The sequence below is a fragment of the Nerophis lumbriciformis genome, linkage group LG10, assembly GCF_033978685.3.
Source record: "Nerophis lumbriciformis linkage group LG10, RoL_Nlum_v2.1, whole genome shotgun sequence".
NCBI lineage: Eukaryota > Metazoa > Chordata > Actinopteri > Syngnathiformes > Syngnathidae > Nerophis > Nerophis lumbriciformis.
In genome coordinates this window covers 40,008,962-40,030,585 of record NC_084557.2, presented here as the reverse complement: position 1 = coordinate 40,030,585, position 21,624 = coordinate 40,008,962, and the positions used below count along the sequence as shown (strand labels likewise).

Here is a 21,624-nt window from a genome sequence, read left to right as displayed (position 1 = left end):
CATTTTAAAGCATTTATCGGCCGATAATATCGGCAGTCCGATATTATCGGACATCTCTACTCATAATATAGTATTTTTTTGCCATTTTAGTCCCAGACCTCGCACAAAAGTCTATTGGAAGTGTGTTGTCCAGGGAGTTTAAAAGTTTTTAATAACAAACCACCATCTTAAATGCTAATGAGCTGTGCTTGTCTCCACTCTGCACCTATCCAACATAATAGATGTCATGTATCACATACTGTACAGCAACATTACACTAAGTAGTGGGAGAGGAGAACACGCATGCGAGCAACACTAGCATAGCTATGTTCGCTATTGTGCTAACATTGCATTTATGGTATTTTATGGCGGCGCCCTGCTGGCTGCGGCTGCAGAGGCTCATGGTAGTAATAGAACATGGACTCTAGAAAGAGGTTCCGCAGCCTCCGTAGGAGGTTCTGTAACGGCTTCTTCCCTCAGGCCGTAAGACTCTTGAACGCATCATAATTATCCCCTCAATTCCCCCAAAAAATGGATTAACTCGCTGGAATATAAAGACAATATAACATACATCCATAAACCTGGATGCATATGCAAAAGTGCAATATATTTATCTGTAAAGTAATCTATTTATTTATATCTGCACCTTATTGATTTTTTATCCTGCACTACCATGAGATAATGCAACAAAATTATGTTCTTATCTGTACTGTAAAGTTCAAATTTGAATGACAATAAAAAGGAAGTCTAAGTCTAAGTCTATTTATCTTCACGGCAACAAATTATGGACCTTTAAAGGTTCTTAATATGAGTTAGGAAGAGGGCAAATCAACCTGTAAGTAAGAACGTTTAGAGCAGGGGTCTCAAATTCATTTTTATACCCAATCATGCCAGCCACCTGTTCCCAATGTGCCTGTTCACCTGTGGGATGTTCCAAATAAGTGTTTGATAAGCATTCCTCAACTTTATCAGTATTTATTGCCACCTTTCCCAACTTCTTTGTCACGTGTTGCTGGCATCAAATTCTAAAGTTAATGATTATTTTGCACACAAACAAATGTTTATCAGTTTGAACATCAAATATGTTGTCTTTGTAGCATATTCAACTGAATATGGGTTGAAAATGATTTGCAAATCATTGTATTCCGTTTATATTTACATCTAACACAATTTCCCAACTCATATGGAAACGGGGTTTGTATATATAATATATATATATGTGTATATATATATATATATATATATATATATATATATATATATATATATATATATATATATATATATATATATATATACTGTATATATATGGCCAAAGGTTTGGACACACCTTCTCATTCAATGTGTTTTCTTTATTTTAATGACTATTTACATTGCAGATTGTCACTGAAGGCATCAAAGCTATGCATGAACACATGTATTATGTGTTCATGGTTATGTACTTAACAAAAAAAGGGGACATAACAGAAAACATGTTTTATATTTTAATTTCTTCAAAATAGCCACCCTTTGCTCTAATTCCTGCTTTGCACACTCTTGGCATTCTCTCGATGAGCTTCAAGCACACCTGTGAAGTGAAAACCATTTCAGGTGTCTACCTCTTGAAGCTCATCGAGAGAATGCCCAGAGTTGGCGAAAAAGTAATAAGAGCAAAGGGTATATATATATATATATATATATATATATATATATATATATATAGTTACTTTGCATGCAGTCAGCTTTCGGTCCCCGGACAAAATTTTTAAGCCCAATGCAACCCCGAGTAAAAAAAAGTTTGGACAACCCTGTTCTATAACATGCATGCAAAGAACTCAGAAAAGTTTTGGCAACTCTATCTTGTAGCTACGCCCCCTCAGGTAATATACTTCCGGTGTTGTGAACTCTGTTTACATTCGTCACGTCAAAAATATCCCTTCTCGCTGGCTACTAATAAATACTCTAGAACCACAACTGGTTCGGAACTAACAGTGTGGGGATTGTATTCACCCGAATATGATTAGCAGCAAAGTGGACAGCCGTCAACGTTGTGGCTTGGAGAGCGAAAGCGGGCGACAAGAAGTAAGCTAGCGAGCTTGTTTCGGTGCTCTAAACTTTTTTTCTTCGCTTTATTTTGGAGTACCGAAAAAAGCTCGCCAGTTTGCTAACCATATAGCTAGCTTACTTCTTGTCGCCTCCGTTCGCTCTCCGGCTGTCTACTTATCATATAAGCTCGTCCTGCATCTGAGAGCGGCGTTCAGGCAAGAGGAACAGCCAGTGTCTGCGGCGCTCAACACATTCTGTTAGATCGTATTATTATTGATATTTCATTCAAAAATGCGGATTTTATATTTTTAAGCGGAATTTTTTTTAAATGCAGGTGTGGGGGGGGCGTGGCCTGCGGACCTGCAGGGAAGCGGGGTGTGCCAGGACCAGCTTCAAGATCAGCAACAGGTGCGTAGATGGCCCAGCTGGGCATGTTTATGTAATCACCTGTCGCTCTGTTAAAGGCAGTAGTCGGGAAGGAGAGGGAGAGTTTTGATGGTGGAGAGCAAACACGAACAAGAGCACGAGCACGAGCGAGACGGAGACATAAACTGATGGCTGAAAAGCAACAGAAAGAACATTTATTGAAAAATAAAACATTGTTCACAAAGATGAACGAGGCTGTCATGTCCGTCCTTGGTGGTCTGAAGAACCCGGAGAAGCAAGACCTCCACAGCAGGTTTCCGCGGAAATTTCACATGCTTCCTTCATGATGTCATGGAAACCCGCCAATTCAAAAGCATGCCTTTGAGCGCCACTTCTCTCAGGAGTGCAGGACATGATAGATTTGTCCTAAAAAGGCTATATTGACACATATCACTGTAGAAGATCACGGCTCTTGCATAATAGGGGCTCATTAGCACTGCCGTGGCTGGAGCGCCACAAGGTCCAGCTGTGCTGATGTGGTCGCCATGGCAACCAGGCTCGATAGGTACCCCGTCACCTCGACCCGGCTAATGACCAAGGCTCAGCGAGAGCGACTTGAGTCGCTCCATCAGAAACTAATTGACCACTTGATGCAATCAAAATGGCGTCAGGGGGTGTTTTAGAGGCAATATCGGGGACGGGGGATAGGCTGACGGGGTGGGGGGGGAGCGCAGCCAATCCGATCGCACACGCCTGATCAGACACTCTGCATTCGTCAGTGTGAAAAGCAGCCTGTGAAATCCAAACTGACCGTAGCTGCCTGTGAAATCAAGTCCACTGGGGTGGTTTTTTTTTATTTCTTTACTTCCCCTGCAACTGTAATTCAATCACCGGAGACGATCCATCACCTCATGATTCCAGCTAATTCGATAATGGTCCTTGACAACGCCATTTGTTGGCGCTGACTTTAACCGACAGCAGCTGTGTTCACATTACTGGGACATGGAGGAACTCAACTGTTGGCACTTCGCAGCTCAGCCCACAATGTCTTCGCTATAGTGCACTGCTTCTCAATTAATTTCTGTTACGCCCCCCCAACTCTCCACCGTGACTATAAATAGTATAATTTAGCTATGAAATTGTTATAACTAACTAGGGTTGTCCCGATACCAATATTTTAGTACCGGTACCAAAATGTATTTCCATTCTTTTCTAAATAAGGGGCACCACAAAAAATGGCATTATTGGCTTTATTTTACCAAAAAATATTATGGTACATTAAACATCTGCTTTAATTAAGTCCTTAAATAAAATAGTGAACATACTAGACAACTTGTCTTTGAGTAGTAAGAAAACAAACAAAGGCTCCTAATTAGTCTGCTGACGTATGCAGTAACATATTATGTCATTTATCATTCTATTAGTTTGTCAAAATTATGAAGGACAAGCTGTAATAATGGATTATTAATCTACTTGTTCATTTACTGTTAATTTCTGGTTATTTTCTCTTTTAACATGTTCTATCTATACTTCTGGTTATTTTCTCTTTTAACATGTTCTATATATACTTCTGTTAAAATGTAATAATCACTTATTCTTCTGTTGTTTGATACTTTACATTAGTTTTGGATGATACCACAAATTTAGGTACCGATCCGATATCAAGTTGTTACAGCAGAGGTCCCAAAACTACGGTTTGGGGGACCGGATCCGGCCTCTCAGCATCCAAAATCCGGCCCACAGGAAGTCCCAAGTTAAAAAAATATTTTTTTTATTTTATTTTTTTATTAATTTTTTTATTATTTTTATTTTTTAATCTTTCCTTTCTAATCCATTTTCTACCGCTTGTTACTCTTGGTATCTCCTAGCCGCTCAGGCAAATCATATAGTCTAAAAATGAATTTTCCCATCGATAAAGTGACAATGTTAAATGTTGATGAACATCAATGTTAATTGATGTTAAATGACAAAACGGATTATAAAGACAATGTATATATGTATATATACACATATATATATATACATACAGGTAAAAGCCAGTAAATTAGAATATTTTGAAAAACTTGATTTATTTCAGTAATTGCATTCAAAAGGTGTAACTTGTACATTATATTTATTCATTGCACACAGACTGATGCATTCAAATGTTTATTTCATTTAATTTTGATGATTTGAAGTGGCAACAAATGAAAATCCAAAATTCCGTGTGTCACAAAATTAGAATATTACTTAAGGCTAATACAAAAAAGGGATTTTTAGAAATGTTGGCCAACTGAAAAGTATGAAAATGAAAAATATGAGCATGTACAATACTCAATACTTGGTTGGAGCTCCTTTTGCCTCAATTACTGAGTTAATGCGGCGTGGCATGGAGTCGATGAGTTTCTGGCACTGCTCAGGTGTTATGAGAGCCCAGGTTGCTCTGATAGTGGCCTTCAACTCTTCTGCGTTTTTGGGTCTGGCATTCTGCATCTTCCTTTTCACAATACCCCACAGATTTTCTATGGGGCTAAGGTCAGGGGAGTTGGCGGGCCAATTTAGAACAGAAATACCATGGTCCGTAAACCAGGCACAGGTAGATTTTGCGCTGTGTGCAGGCGCCAAGTCCTGTTGGAACTTGAAATCTCCATCTCCATAGAGCAGGTCAGCAGCAGGAAGCATGAAGTGCTCTAAAACTTGCTGGTAGACGGCTGCGTTGACCCTGGATCTCAGGAAACAGAGTGGACCGACACCAGCAGATGACATGGCACCCCAAACCATCACTGATGGTGGAAACTTTACACTAGACTTCAGGCAACGTGGATCATGTGCCTCTCCTGTCTTCCTCCAGACTCTGGGACCTCGATTTCCAAAGGAAATGCAAAATTTGCATGGTTGGGTGATGGTTTGGGGTGCCATGTCATCTGCTGGTGTCGGTCCACTCTGTTTCCTGAGATCCAGGGTCAACGCAGCCGTCTAGTTCCAACAGGACTTGGCGCCTGCACACAGCGCAAAATCTACCCGTGCCTGGTTTACGGACCATGGTATTTCTGTTCTAAATTGGCCCGCCAACTCCCCTGACCTTAGCCGGTACTTTTCAAACAGAGTACAGTACCGTTTTTGATTCATTAGTTCCGCGATACTATACTAGCACCGGTATAACATACAACCCTATAACTAACATTGTAAGGTTTTTAACATTAAAGGAAACAACACACTGGTCTTTCCACGTCGCCCACCGTGGTTACAGTGAAGCAAAGTGCTACCTACGCTTCGTCATATTCTGGTACTGAAAAAAAGCATGTTTCCCGAGGTCACAGGCCCCGCTATTTGAGAAGGACTGCTATAGTGGAATGTGTCGCCTGATCATGTCATTTTTCACATGCATGCACTGACGCGGGAAATTAATGCCATACATAAGCAGCCTGTCGCTCGGGGTAATTTCTTTTTAAAGACAGTTGCCATGGCAACTGAAAAACACAACACACACTGTCATTTTGATGCAGCTGGTACAGTATGTGTGCAGTTTTCTCCAAAAATGCTACCATGCGAGGCTTTTTTTTACGGTATATCTTGTCGATAGAAAGTAAACTTGGATATACTTTAGAGCGGGGCTATTCAACTACATCATGAAGAGGGCCGCAGTTTCAAGAGTCCAAAGGCTGAGAGCTACATAGAAATGTAGATATTTAGTCAGAAGGTGCCTGCGCAGGTTATATTGAATTTTTCAGGATTTATGCAGATCCCAAATACAGATCAGCAGGTACCAGAAGGTAAGAAATGTTGCTTTTGCATAATATTGTGAAACAAAACGCCAGATAATATGTCTTACCTTATACACACACCATAATAATACTCCTATGTTGAAGCACATCAAACGGTGCAGCCTGCACTTATCTCTTATGTTTGACTGCCATCTACTGGTCACACTTATCATTACACCATGTACCAAATAAAATTGCTTCGAGGTGGGTAAGCTCAACCAAACGTATTAGGCGCACCGGGTTATAAGGCGCACTGTCGAGTAAAAAAAAAAAAAAGATTTTAAGTGCGCCTTATAGTCCGGAAAATATGGTATATAAAAAATATATTATTAATGTATTATATATATATATATATATATATATATATATATATATATATATATATATATATATATATATATATATATATATATATATATATATATATATATATATATATATATATATAACCATAACTGCGATATGGCCCTCAATGAAAACAAATATAATATATTCCTTTGAAATGTACCTAATTACAAAGTAAAAACATCAACTCTCACAATGCACTGTCAATAAATTAATTATTCTGCTTGACAGATAGTGAACAGTATGAAAGAAACAGAAGCTCCAGAAGTTTTGTTGAGGATTGATGTTCCTTCTTTTGAATTACTCTCGTCCCTCAGTTTTATTTCTTCCTTCACTTAGAGTTGTAAGACTAATAACTAATAACTGGGATTTATATAGCGCTTTTCTAAGTACCCAAAGTCGCTTTACATGTAGAACCCATCAATCATTCACACCTGGTGGTGGTAAGCTACTTTCATAGCCACAGCTGCCCTGGGGTAGACTGACGGAAGCGTGGCTGCAATTTGCGCCAACGGCCCCTCCGACCACCACCTATCATTCATCATTCAATTCACCGGTGTGAGTGGCACCGGGGGCAAAGGGTGAAGTGTCCCGCCCAAGGACACAACGGCAGCGATTTTGGATGGTAAGAGGCGGGGAGCGAACCTGCAACCCTCAGGTTTCTGGCACGGTTGCTCTACCCACTACGCCATGCCGCCCCACTACGCCATGCCGCCCCAAATGTTGTGTATTTTACATAAATAAAATAGGTTTGTTATTAGACTCACACAATACACTACAAGTGTTTACACATGTACGAATTAAACAGCAATGTGGATCATCACAATAAAACCTAAGGTGAAGCGTTATCGCCCTCTACAGGTCAAATTTAGCGCTACATGTATTCAACGAGCTGTGACCGCCAGCGTTACTGTCAGACAAAAAAACAACACGACCACAAAGTCAGCTATTTCAATACAAAACAAACTAAATACCTTTATGCCCAATGTCTACTTATAAAGATTCTACCAAGTTTTGTGATGAAGCTTACACATGTGGATTTCTTTCGTGGTTACTGCTTGTCTTTGACAGTGTCCGTCGCTTAAAATGTCCAACAGGAAACAATGACTGCAGCAGAACATTAATTCTTTGTTGCCCAGTCATTGTTAAAAGTCCTATTTTATTATTATGGTATTTTAGTTAATTTTTCAGGGCTGAAGGTGCAATTTTTGGCTTAAATGCGTAGTCTTCTTCTATTTACCCACTGCTACTTTGTGACACATATGCTTCACCGTTGCCCCCCTGTGAGGTGGCGGGAGTACTGCATACATGAGCAACCCCAGTTTGAATGGATTCATCAAGCCTATTTAAGTGATGTTCGGCGGGCCAAATGAAAAGCTTTGGCGGGCCGCAAGTTGAATAGCCCTGCTTTAGAGTAGCCAGTGTACAGCTTAGGGTTGTACGGTATACCGGTATTGGTATAGTACCGTGATACTAATGAATCATATTCGGTAATATACCGCCTCTAAAAAGTACCGGGCCCCCTCCCGTTGTCGTCACGTCATGACATTGCTGGTTTTACGAGTAGAGGAGCAAGTTCGGCAGCACACAATCACAGAGTACTTACAAGCAGACACAGTGTGTAGACCGAAAAGGGAGAATGGACGCATTTTGGCTTAAAAACTAACGATAAAGGTGAAGTTATAACACTGAAATGCCCTCAGGAAGAGGTGCTTTAAGACATGGCTAGCTAGCTAGCGGCTAAAGTCCAGCCACAGTCGGCAGTGTTTTAGCTACTTCTAAATCACTAATCCTGGCCTCCATGGCGACAAATAAAGTATGTTTCTTACAAGTTTCATTATCACTGCAGGACGAGGAATAGCTAAACATGCTTCACTACACACCATAACTCACCGGCGTCAAAATGTAAACAAACGCCATTGGTGGATCTACACCTAACATCCACTGTAATGATACCAAGTACAGGTGCGTATCTAGTTGATACTACTATGATTACATATTTTTCAGCATCACAAAATCTTTTTCCGTTTTTAAAAAATTTATATTATTTTTATAAACTCAGGAAATACGTCCCTGGACACATGAAGAATTTGAATATGACCAACGTATGATCCTGTAACTACTTGGTATTGGATCGACAGCTGAATTTGTGGTATCATCCAAAACTAATGCAAAGCATCCAAACAACAGAAGAATAAGTGATTATTACTTTTTAACAGAAGTGTAGATGGAACATGTTAACAGAGAAAGTAAGCAAATGTTAACAGTAAATGAATAATTATAATAATAATAATTAATTTTCTACCGCTTGTCCTTAATAATTTTGACAAAATAATAAAATGGAAAATGACACAATATGTTACTGCATATGTCAGCAGCTAAATTAGGAGCCTTTGCTTACTTACTACTAAAAGACAAGTTGTCTTCTATGTCCATTATTTTATTTAAGGACAAACTTGCAATAATAAACATATGTTGTATTTTTTGTGGTGCCCTTTATTTAGAAAAGTAGCGAAAAGTATCGAAATATATTTTGGTTCCTGTACCAAAATATTGGTATCGGAAAAACACTAGTGCAGCTTGTATAGCAGTGTTGATTTACTATCAACATGCAAAATGTTTGTCTAAATAGCTGCTAACACAAGTGGAAATGAAGATAATTGCGTCTTGCCCACAGTCAAGCATGGTAGTGGCATGATCTGGGGCTGCAAGAGTGCTGTCAGCACTGGGGGAGACACGGTTCTTTAAGAAACGTGTCCTGCGACATTACGAAGCAGAAACTGGTGGTTTACAAACATTACAAAACAAGCCTATGTTAAAAAAAATGGTATTGTCCCTTGAGAAGGTAAAATAAAACACAATTTACGACCCCATCTATTTGCAAACGCTCCGGTTTATGAACCTTTAAATCATGTCAAATATGCCCCTGTTTGCGAACCACGTCTCTTTGTACCGACGTCTCAATAGGGCGCCTGCAGGCCAGAAAGTAGAGCGCAACAATTTTGGGGAGGCGGAGTCATCCACTTCACTTCGCTGCACAGGAAGAATCACGTCTCAACACTCAAGCACTGTGTGCCTTTTCTTTTTTTGTCTGTTTTGCTCTCTCAAGAGACCCAAAAAACTCAACAGACCTGCGTGGAGAGAAGGAGGGAATCGCTGCGGAGTTAAAAAAAGAAAAAGAAAAAAAAAAGACTATTTGCGAGGAGTACAATGGTGCTCACAAGCATGACCACAGCAAAGTATCAAGTTTTAATCGTGAGAAGAACTGTCTTTTGTGGAAATAGCTGCCAGAGCAGACACTACTCTCCTCTCGCTCTAGCGCGGCCCCTCACCCTTCCAAAGCACAAACAAGCAAATACGGCTCCCTAATCCTGCCCCCTTCTTTTTCCCCTCTGTCTGCTCCTTTCTCGTCAGTTCTCTGCCGTTGTTAATGCGGTTATTAGGTTTAATATTGTAGCAACATGGTTGTTGAAGTTAAGAATTTTGTTTGTGAGAGGGCACATGTTGGCAGAGCACAGCATACAGCAGATTGTTGTTTTTTATTACATCGAAAGTTGATCTATCACCCCCTTATGTTTGTTTGATATGCAGTACAGTATAGCACACAGGTGTCAAACTCAAGGCTCGGGGGCCAAATCTAGCCCACGTAAGCCTGGGAATAATATGCGTTAATAAAATGCTTAATCTTTCCTTACTACATATATTTGTTCTTTTCCTAAAAATCGTCCGACCGGAACTCTAATAACTAAAGTTCCTTGGGAGAATAATGTAAACTCACTACATCGGTATGTTTTAGCGCTTTCATGGTGAGTTTACTGACAGATATAAGCAGTGTTGGGACTAACGCGTTACTGTAACGCCGTTATTTTCGGCGGTAACTAGTAGTCTAACGTGTTATTTTTTATATTCAGTAACTCAGTTACTATTACTACAAGATGCGTTACTGTGTTATTTTACGTAATTTTTTATGTAGTATAGGCTAGAAAGTGAGAAGGCCTGAGTGTGTTTTATTGGAGCGCTGCAGTGTCGTCCTTCTGATTCGTCCTCTCTCACAAGCCGGAGAAGAGAGAGGCGCGCTATGTGTGTGGGTGGGGGTGGGGGCGTGGCGTGTCTGTGTTTACTAACAAGACATCATGGCGGAGCAGAAGTCGAGTTTCTTGACATGGAGATATTCTCACTACTTTTCTTTTGTCGAGCACAAAGAAAAGAACGTTTTAGTTAAATGTAAGTTGTGTCTTGGATCAAAGAAAGCAATTCAAATCTGCTGACACACCTACAAGAGCAACATGCTTCGACGAAGTTAGTAAAGAGAGACACACTTCAGCCTGGACTTATCTCTTATGTTTGACTGCCATCTACTGGTCACACTTATCATTACACCATGTACCAAATAAAATTGCTCCGAGGTGGGTAAGCTCAACCAAACGTATTCCTTACATTAGGCGCACTGTCGAGTTTTGAGGAAAAAAAAGATTTTAAGTGCGCCTTATAGTCCGGAAAATACGGTATATAAAAAATATATTGTTGATGCATTATATATATATATATATATATATATATATATATATATATACGGTATACATATATTACTCATTGTTAAAAGGGGCCCTCTGAGGGCAACCATAACTGCGATGTGGCCCTCAATGAAAACGAGTTTGGCACCCTTGGTATAGCACATTCTATCGTGTTCAAAGTGTACAAATCTTTACCAAAATATGGACTTTTGTAGAGGCTGGAATCCATTATTCATATTTACATTGTTTCTTATGAAGACATTAGCTTCACTATGCAAACGTTTCCATTTACGAACCATGTTCAAGAACAAGCAGAGTTGGTAAATCAAGGTTCCACTGTAATTTGAAATGTAAGGCGTGTACCCTCTTTTGTCAGATCACCAAAAATGATTCTCGGGCGCGGCCACCGCTGCTGCCCACTGCTCCCCTCACCTCCCAGGGGGTGATCAAGGGTGATGGGTCAAATGCAGAGAATAATTTCGCCACACCTAGTGTGTGTGTGACAATCATTGGTACTTTAACTTTTAACTTTAACTTTTATACTGTAGGTACTAATCTCACCAGGACAGAGTACTCCACATCGTCGCCCAGCAGGCCTGTGTCGTTCAGGGTGTACTTGGCTTTCTTCACACGGGCGTCCACAGGTCCTTTCTCGATCTGGTGCTTGATGGCTCGGAACAGTTTGTACAAGGGCTCGCCTGCCGAGTCCTGAGAAGCACACAAACCCGTGCAAATATAAACAGGTTTTCGGGAAAAAGTACTATATTTATTTCTTTATTGAGGCATTTTTATTCAAAGGCAGACTGAGGGCAGAAAAGTGGAGACTGAACATTACAGAAATGTCCAGGGTAAGCTAATGTTAGCTGTTTATTTTTGTCATTTCTTGCCACATATCGAACCATGGTGCTGTAACTACCTAACCGGGGGACAGGCAATGTTACTGTACCTTTAAGAACTGATAGAGACAGATGGACATCCAGTTGCACAGCATCCTTTCTACCACCGTCTCTGACCTGGAACACACATTACATGATCATTCCTTTTTTGTGAGAAGGCATTTGCTCACCACCAATGTTAGCAGCGAAGATGTTAGCAATCTAGCAAGACATACAATTAGCTCTATGCCAAACTAAACTGCAAGCATGTGAGCACCCTTTGAGGAAAAAAAGAGGAAAACTGAAGAAAAAATAGAAATATTTCCATCGTCACAAAGTGCAGCCATGCAAGCCGCGAAAGAATATTTGGAAAATCATGACTACATTTCCTGCAATAGGTGGGTTGCAATCACGTGACCTAGTATGACATCTAAGTTTCAGGCGATGGTCTAAGCTCCATTAGGCTAATATTTATTAACCTGACTCAGTGCAGATTTAGGCTTATTTTGAAAGGTTAAGAGACAAATATAAAAGCGATCATGAGAGAAATATTTAAAATGGGATGAAGTGGATTTTTACACTCTTGAGAATGTTTTTTTTTTTTTTTAAGATTTAAACCATTTATCATCACCAAGAGGATACTGCTACCTCACTTCACTTGACATTTACGGTATTTAGAAAAAAAAAGATTGGAGGAACATCATCTTTACATCTGAGGGGTCCACAAATTAAACATGAATCCGTGAAAGTCAAAGTTGGACTTATTCGTACATTGCTAATTGACATAACTAGTGCTGCTGTGATCGTGACGCTACCGAGAAAAAACATTTGTTTGCAGTTGATTTCCTGCTACAAATATTAGTCTAATCTACAATTCAGGTCGGCAGTTGTTTTTATGCTGTAAAGTTGATATTTTGTCTCATTATTTAGCTGTAGATGTCCCTGTGTTTCAGCAATGTTTGCTAGCGATATTAAGATTCAGTATATGCTCTTGACATTTATTAATGTACTTTATTAATACTATTAAGGATATTTTCTTTATGCCAACAAATATCACCAAAGATGCTATAATGTGCTATAATTTACCAGTCGAACTATGTTCCCATCTCACCTATGGTCATGACCGAAAGGACAAGATCACGGGTCAAGGGGCCGAAATGAGTTTCCTCCGCCGGATGGCGGGGCTCTCCTTTAGAGATAGGGTGAGACGCTCTGCCATCCGGGAGGAGCTCAAAGTAAAACCGCTGCTCCTCCACATCGAGAGGAGCCAGATGAGGTGGTTCGGGCATCTGGTCAGGATGCACCCGAACGCCTCTCTAGGGAGGTGTTTAGGGCACGTCCGACCGGTAGGAGGCCACGGGGAAGACCCAGGACACGTTGGGAAGACAATGTCTCCCGGCTGGCCTGGGAAGGCCACGGGATCCCCCGGGAGTAGCTGGATGAAGTGGCTGGGGAGATGGAAGTCTGGGCTTCCCTGTTTAGGCTGCTGCCCCCGCGACCCGACCTCGGATAAGCGGAAGAAGATGGATGGATGGATGGATGCTATAATGTGGCCATCCGTGTTGAATAAAGCACTTATCTTTCCTGCACAACAACTAATTGCCTTTAGTTTCTCTTATGAAAATTGACAACAAAAATACGATGGATTGAACCAACAATAAAGATATTTATTACTAGGACTTAACATGACGTTATTTTATTTGCACAAGCAGGTCTTCTAGTTATATTTAGGCAAATCAACCACAAAAGAACACAAACTAATGCGATCACTTGCCATTTCCTACGTTTAGTTCTGCTATCAAACACTACTTATATAGTAGAGAATGAACTTGATTGCATCACAGAAAGTTTCTCAAACAAATTAATGTTCAAACAAACATTTTACAAAGTGATGACTGCAGACAAACATGGTCCGATTGTATTCTACAACATGATGAAAGTGATATTCTTAGGAGCCATTTTCTTTGACACACGTTAGTTTTTCTCTGACTTTATTACCTTTATGAACCACTTCTTTCAGGACTCTATGAAAGCTCTTTCTTATCTCTCTGTTTGAACGACTAGGACCCCCAAGAACAGAACAGCAATACGGCATTCTCTGCTCAAACTCTTCACTCACTCTCACTTGCTTTAATGCTAGGCTCAAGCTGCTTGAATCATCGCGTGAATTAAGCCGCGAAGAAGAAAAAAAGATGTGATGTCATATGCAACCCTCCTATAGGGTGCATTTCTACACTATATTTCACCTTTAGATTTATTCTTATTTACTAATCTCTTTTGTCTGTCTTTTTGACATTTACATATCCTATGTAATGTACCACATTATTTGTAGTTTTTAGTAGATAATTTACTAACATTATTATCATTGGAAATGTAATGTAAAATTATATGCCATGCACCTGGGGATAGGTTGATAGGCAACACTAAATGGGCCCTCGTGTGTGAATGTTGTATATCTGTGTTGGCCCTGTGACAAGGTGGCAACTTGTCCAAGGTGTACCCTGCCTTCCACCCGAGAGAAGCTGGGATAGGCTCCAGCCACCCCTGCCACCCCGAGAGGGACAAGCGGTAGAAAATGGATGGATGAAATGCAAAGAACTCAGAAAATATTTCCCATTTGGCAACTCTGTCCAGTAGCCACGCACCCGGGGGCAATATATTTCCAGTGTTGTGACCTCTGTCTACATCCGTCATGTCAAAAATATACCATCTCCCTGGCTATTAATAAATACTCTAGAACCACAACTGGTTCAGAACTAACAGTGTTCGGATTGTATTCACCCAAATATGATTAGCAGCAAAGTATAAAGCCGCCAACGTTGTGGCTCGGAGAGCGAATGCAGGCGACAACAAGTAAGTAAGTAAGAGGTTTTTTTATATTTCATTAAAAAAACTGCGGAAGTGATATTTCGACGCGAAAATTAATGTTTAAAAATGCCTGAAACTGGAGAAGAACGCCCTACTTCTCAGCATGTCTATGACTCACAAATTATGAAAAGTACTCGGCCTCCCCGATGAAGAAATAAGGATAGACTTTATTTATCCCACAATGGGGATGAAAACATATTTTTTTATTTGGTTCTGCTGTAACTTACAGCACTGTGATTGATGTTTCATTTGCAGTGGTACCTCCATTTAAGAGGGCCCCAACTTAAGAGTGCTTTGAGATGAGAGTTGTCTCTCGGCTAATTGTTATGCTTTGAGTCGCGAGCAAAAATGTAAGTTTAAAGCATCCCCGCCATAAGTTGGCGTAGCAAATGTCACTGTGAACCCTGTAATATCCACCCAAAACATCTGGTCTTACTCGCTAGCATTAGCTTGTAGCTAGAGATTGACAAAACACATTTTCTCCAACCATGACAAGGAAGAAAGTGAGAGTGAAGGACAGTGCTGAGAAAAATAAATTATGATATTACAGTAACTAATTAAAAGGCAAGCCAAAGATGTGAAAATAATATCTATATGGGGGATATTTATCCATGAAAATATGAAGCAGCTGCTTATGGTGTGTTTGACGGCAAAGCAGCTGGAAGGATATACCGTGGAAGTCCACTCTCCACACTGTACATTATCATTACATTACTTCATAAATGTACTGTAGTTGTTTACAGTACATTGTATTGTATTGTTTTTCATACATGTTCAAATGTTGTTTTGGGCGGGGGTAAGCAACAATTAAAATGGTTTAAAGGGCGCCATTGATTTAAGATGCAAGCGTTTTGAGATAAGAGCGCCGTCACAGAACCTATGTCAATGTCAACCAATGGTAGGTTGAGGTACTACTCAGTGGCCTAGTGGTTAGAGTGTCCATCCTGAGATCGGTAGGTTGTGAGTTCAAACCCCGGCCGAGTCATACCAAAGACTATAAAAAAATGGGACCCATTACCTCCCTGCTTGGCACTCAGCATCAAGGGTTGGAAATTGGGGGTTAAATCACCAAAATGATTCCCGGGCGCGGCCACCGCTGCTGCCCACTGCTCCCCTCACCTCCCAGGGGGTGATCAAGGGTGATGGGTCAAATGCAGAGAATAATCTCGCCACACCTAGTGTGTGTGTGACAATCATTGGTACTTTAACTTTAACTTTTTAACTTTTTTACTGTAGTTTATATTATCTGAAGAAGTTGAAAAGCAGCAAGTTCAATGTTCAATACGTGCTTTTGGAGAGTTTTTATTGTTTTTGACTTCAGCATTTTATAAGGGCCTGATGTTTTATTTCAGTAAATGGCTAAGCCTGTTTTTGTTTTAAGTCTGTTACAAACAATACATTATTTCATTAAGCCATTTTTAGTGATATAGCAATCGTGATCTGCTACAATAATGTATGAATTTTAGTGACAATACCTCAAGTTGAGGCTTTTTCTCAGCATTTTTCAGGTGAGATTAAAACAATATATTAATTACTGATCATGATCAATTAATTACTAATTTTTTTAAATCACTCGAAAGCACTATTAAAAAGCAGACAAGGATTAAATTATTTCATTTAATCTGGGGTTCTTAACCTTTTGACCTCGGGGCCCAACTTTTCCATTACTGAGGGGTCCGATACCCACTCAAATATTAACACTAAATTGTAATCTTACGGTTTATTTTAATCATATTCGATAATTGTATCTAACCTACTTATAGTTTAACAGGATAAAACTTTGTCAAATACATGAATGCTTGTGCTAATCACAAATCAAGGCTTAGGTCAGGCTGATTACAAAAATAAATACTAATCAAATATACTGCAAAAGAAGGGACTCATAAAAACTTATGGAAAATAAATTTACATTCAATTACGCTGTGTTAAATGGAATAAATTCTAACTAAATTATTGATTAATAATATATATGTTCTTAAATACAGCTTCACCACTATAGTCATAATTTTTGCGCTTAAGAAGCTTCTCTATGACTTTAGCGCCAGACTTTTTCTGTCTGTTTGAGACTGTCACTACTGCCATAAGTGGTGGAAATGTGTATTACAACTGAGTACCGCTGCGGCACATACGGCTCATAGCTGAGAAAATTATTTTTTGGCGGCGCTCTAGGGGTGGTTAAGAAACACTGATTCAAATAATAGCTTCATGCAAATGTGATCAATAACTGTCTGTTTTCTATTAGTCATTAAATTACATTTTAAATATGATATCACAAAGTCAGATGTACTTTAAATCAAAAATAAATAAAAAGCATCAAATCCAAGTGAATGGCATCTTGCAAAGTGTTATTTTTAGCACTGCTGAGTCAATTAGTCCACTGACAGCTTGGAATGTGGTGATGCACACTGAAGGCAGTGTTTGTGCACAATGTTGACAAGGCACATTCCCTCGCAGCCTTGTCACTGTCACACTATTTCAAACTCACTTCAGTGGACACTTTTGATGGATGCTCATGACATATATCCACTGGGTAGCATTGATATCAGTTAGCATGCCTAATTAGATGTCTAGTGTGTCAAAAGTGGGTTGAGGCAATGACCTAATCAGCATAATGAGCCTCTCCATTGGGGGATAATTAAGATGCGTATTTGTTTTACAGCCACTAGCTAAGTGGGGAGAAACAGCAGACAGTTCAAGTGACATCACCTCATTAAAGTAACAATGAGGGATGATCTGACAAACAAGACCCTCACACAATCATTTCAGTCAAAAAGTGAATGGCATAACCCAGAAAATCACATATAAGCTCGAAAACCACAATTTATTACTCTCGACCGATTGGGGATTTACTTCATTTGTCATTTAAATAAACAAATGTCAATGGTTATAAATATGCAAAATGTCTACATTTTAAACACCACTGTAAAATATAAATGATCCTAACAATGTTTGAAAACATGTCCATTTAACCGTGGATATATTATATTTATTATTTCAATACATATTACATTCACAAATTAAGTTGTTTTAAAATGCAGTTACATTTTACCTGTGTGTTTGTTTAAATAATGATACCAATAAATAAATGGATGACACATTTCAGTATTTAATGTGTTAAGATGGTGTAAACCAGGGGTCCCCAAACTTTTTGACTCGGGGGCCGCATTGGGTTAAAACAGCGCTTGCCCGGCGCTCGCTCCACACTGTGGCGCCAGCGGGATGATGTCACATTATCGAGGCATTATAAACGCCTCACCTTTTCGCCTCCAAACATATTGCTGGGTACTGTGGCCAAACAGCTAAACCTTTGTTTCATCTGACCACAGAACTTTCCTCCAGAAGGTCTTAACTTTGTCCATGTGATGTCAGATGAAACAAAAATTTAACTGTTTGGCCACAATACCCAGCAATATGTTTGGAGGAGAAAAGGTGAGGCCTTTAATCCCAGGAACACGATGCTTACCGTCAAGCATGGTGGTGGTATTATTATGCTCTGGGCATATTTTGCTGCCAATTGAACTGGTGCTTTACAGAGAGTAAATGGGACAATGAAAAAGGAGGATTACCTCCAAATTCTTCAGGACAACCTAAAATCATCAGCCCGGAGGTTGGGTCTTGGGCGCAGTTGGGTGTTCCAACAGGACAATGACCCCAAACACAAATCAAAAGTGGTAAAGGAATGGCTAAATCAGGCTAGAATTAAGGTTTTACAATGGCCTTCCAAAAGTACTGACTTAAACATTTGGACAATGCTGAAGAAACAAGTCCATGTCAGAAAACCAACAAATTTAGCTGAACTGCACCAATTTTGTCAAGAGGAGTGGTCAACATTTTCACCCAGAAGCTTGCCAGAAGCTTGTGGATGGCTACCAAAAGCGCCTTATTGCAGTGAAATAAGGGACATGTAACCAAATATTAACATTGCTGTATGTACACTATATTGCCAAAAGTATTTGGCCACCCATCCAAATGATGAGAATCAGGTGCCCTAATCACTTGGCCGGTGTAAAGAAGTGAAGTGAAGTGAAGTGAATTACATTTATATAGTGCTTTTTCTCAAGTGACTCAAAGCGCTTTACATAGTGAAACCCAATATCTAAGTTACATTTTTAAACCAGTGTGGGTGGCACTGGGAGCAGGTGGGTAAAGTGTCTTGCCCAAGGACACAACGGCAGTAACTAGGATGGCGGAAGCGGGGATCGAACCTGCAACCCTCAAGTTGCTGGCACGGCCGCTCTACCAACCGAGCTATACCGCCCCGAAAGAAATCAAGCACTTGGGCATGGAGACTGTTTCCATGGGCCGCTCTTAGTGATTTCCAGCGTGGAACTGTCATAGTCAACTTTATTATAAGAAAAGTGAAGAGTTTGGGAACAACAGCAAGTCAGCCACCAAGTGGTAGGCCATGTAAACTGAGAGAGAGGGGGCAGCGGATGCTGAAGCGCATAGTGCAAAGACTTTCTGCACAGTCAGTTGTTACAGAGCTCCAAACTTCATGTGACCTTCCAATTAGCCCACGTACAGTACGCAGAGCGCTTCACAGAATAGATTTTTATGGCCGATCAGCTGCATCTAAGCCATACATCACCAAGTCCAATGCAAAGCATCGTATGCAGTGGTGTAAAGCACGTCGCCACTGGACTCTAGAGCAGTGGAGACGCCTTCTCTGGACTGATGAGTCACGCTTTTCCATCTGGCAATCTGATGGACCAGTCTGGGTTTGGAGGTTGCCAGGAGAACGGTACGTTTCGGACTGCATTGTGCCGACTGTGACATTTGGTGGAGGAGGAATTATGGTGTGGGGTTGTTTTTCAGGAGTTGGGCTTGACCCCTTAGTTCCAGTGAAATTAACTTTGAGTGCTCCAGGATACCAAAACATTTTGGACAATTCCATGGGATGGCAATTCAAGTTCATATGTGAGTAAAGGTGGCCAAATACTTTTGGCAATATAGTGTATAGTTTTGGTCACATTTTCAGTAGACCCATAATAAATTCATAAAAGAACCACATTTCAGGAATGTTTTTGTGACCAACAAGTATGTGCTCCAATCACTCTATCACAAAAAAATAAGAGTTGTAGAAATGATTGTAAACTCAAGACAGCCATGACATTATGTTCTTTACAAGTGTATGTCAACTTTTGACCACGACTGTATATATTCCTCGAGCACTAATTGACTGAAAGAGCGCGCGCTTTGCCGATGAAGTCACGTTATCGATGGCAAAATGCATTTTTAGACAATATGATTTGCCTGAGCGGCTACAAGACACAGAGAGTAACAAGCAGTAGAAAATGGATTAGAAAGGACAGATTTAAAAAATCATAATTAAAAAAGAATTTTAAAAATAGTTTTTTTGTTGTTGGTTTTTTTAAACTTGGGACTTCCCGCGGGCCGGATTTTGGACACTGGCGGGCCGGATCCATTTTTTGGGGACCCCTGGTATAGTCTTTAAAAAATGTTTTGGATATTTCCAGGTAAATTCCTATCCGTTCTGATTATTCGTTATTGACATTTCTTAGCAGATTTTCCACAAATTTACTGTCAATTTATTGGTAATTTATTTACTGCCTTTAATGGCTGATTTTGTGCTTATTCTCGAATTCCTGCCTTAGGTTTGGGCGTTACTGCCAACTGCTTCTGAGTTCCACAGCCTGCAAAAGGTCTGTCATACAGACGTGTAATAGTGTATGATACCAATATTCTGGTACCAGTACCGGTACCAACATTATTTCGATACTTTTCTACATAAAGGGGACCACAAACAATTGCATTATTGGCTGTATTAGAATAAAAAATCTTAGGGTATGTTTCTTATTGCAAGTTTGTCCTCAAATAAAACAGTGAACATACAAGACAACTTGTCTTTAATTAGTAAGTAAACAAACAAAGGCTCCTAATTTAGTCTGCTGACATATGCAGTAACATATTGTGTCATTTTCCATTCTATTATTTTGTCAAAATTATAAAGGACAAGTGGTAGGAAATGTATTATTAATCTACTTGTTCATCTACTGTTAATATCTGCTTACTTTCACTTTTAAAATGTCCTATCTACACTTCTGTTAAAATGCAATAATCACTTACTCTTCTGTTGTTTGGATGCTTTACATTATTTTTGGGTAATACCACAAATTTGGGTATCAATCTGATACCAAGTAGTTACAGGATCATACATTGGTCATATTCAAAGTCCTCATGTGTCCAGGGAAATATTTCCTGAGTTTGTAAACATAATATACACTTTAAAAAAACAAAGAAGATGCTGTGATGCCAAAAAATATCGACGTAATCATAAAAGTATCGACTAGATACGCTCCTGTACTTGGTATCATTACAGTGGATGTTAGGTGTAGATCCACCCATGGCGTTTGTTTACATTTTGACGGCGGTGAGCTACGGTGTGTAGTGAAGCACGTTTAGCTATTCCTCATCCTCCAGTGATAATGGGTACGTGTAAGAAACTTACTTTATATGTCGCCATGAAGACAAGGATTAGTGATTTAGAAGTAGCTAAAACGCTGGACTTTAGCCGCTAGCTCGTTAGCCATGTCTTAAAGCACCTCTTCCTGAGGGCGTTTCAGTGTTACAACTTCACCTTTATCGTCAGTTTTTAGGCACAAAATGCGTCCATTCTCCCTTTTCTGTCTACACACATTGTCTGCGTGTAAGTACTCAGTGATTGTGCGCTGCCGAACATGCTCATCTGCTCATAAACCAGCAATGACACGACGTGACGACGACGGGGGCCCGGTACTTTTTAGAGGCGGCATAGTACCGAATATCATTCATTAGTATCACTGTACTATACTAATACCGGTATACCGTACAACCCTAACATGTAGATATTTAAAAAAAAGCTCTGTCATACGGACGTGAAGATATTAAAAAAAAAAGCTTCACGTGTAG

The 21,624-nt window shown here is 39.8% G+C and overlaps 1 protein-coding gene across 6 annotated transcripts in view; it reads right to left on the bottom strand.

Moving 5' to 3' along the window:
• plxnb2b (plexin b2b) overlaps positions 1-21,624 on the bottom strand; it is a 523,354-nt gene that overhangs the window by 32,979 nt on the left and 468,751 nt on the right. For all 6 annotated transcript variants that reach the window (XM_061969610.2, XM_061969615.2, XM_061969611.2 and 3 more), the window contains 2 exons: positions 11,919-11,985; positions 11,534-11,680 (listed from right to left, as the gene is read on the bottom strand). In XM_061969610.2, coding sequence (XP_061825594.1) covers positions 11,534-11,680; positions 11,919-11,985 — 214 coding nt within the window. The remainder of the gene's footprint in view (positions 1-11,533; positions 11,681-11,918; positions 11,986-21,624) is intronic.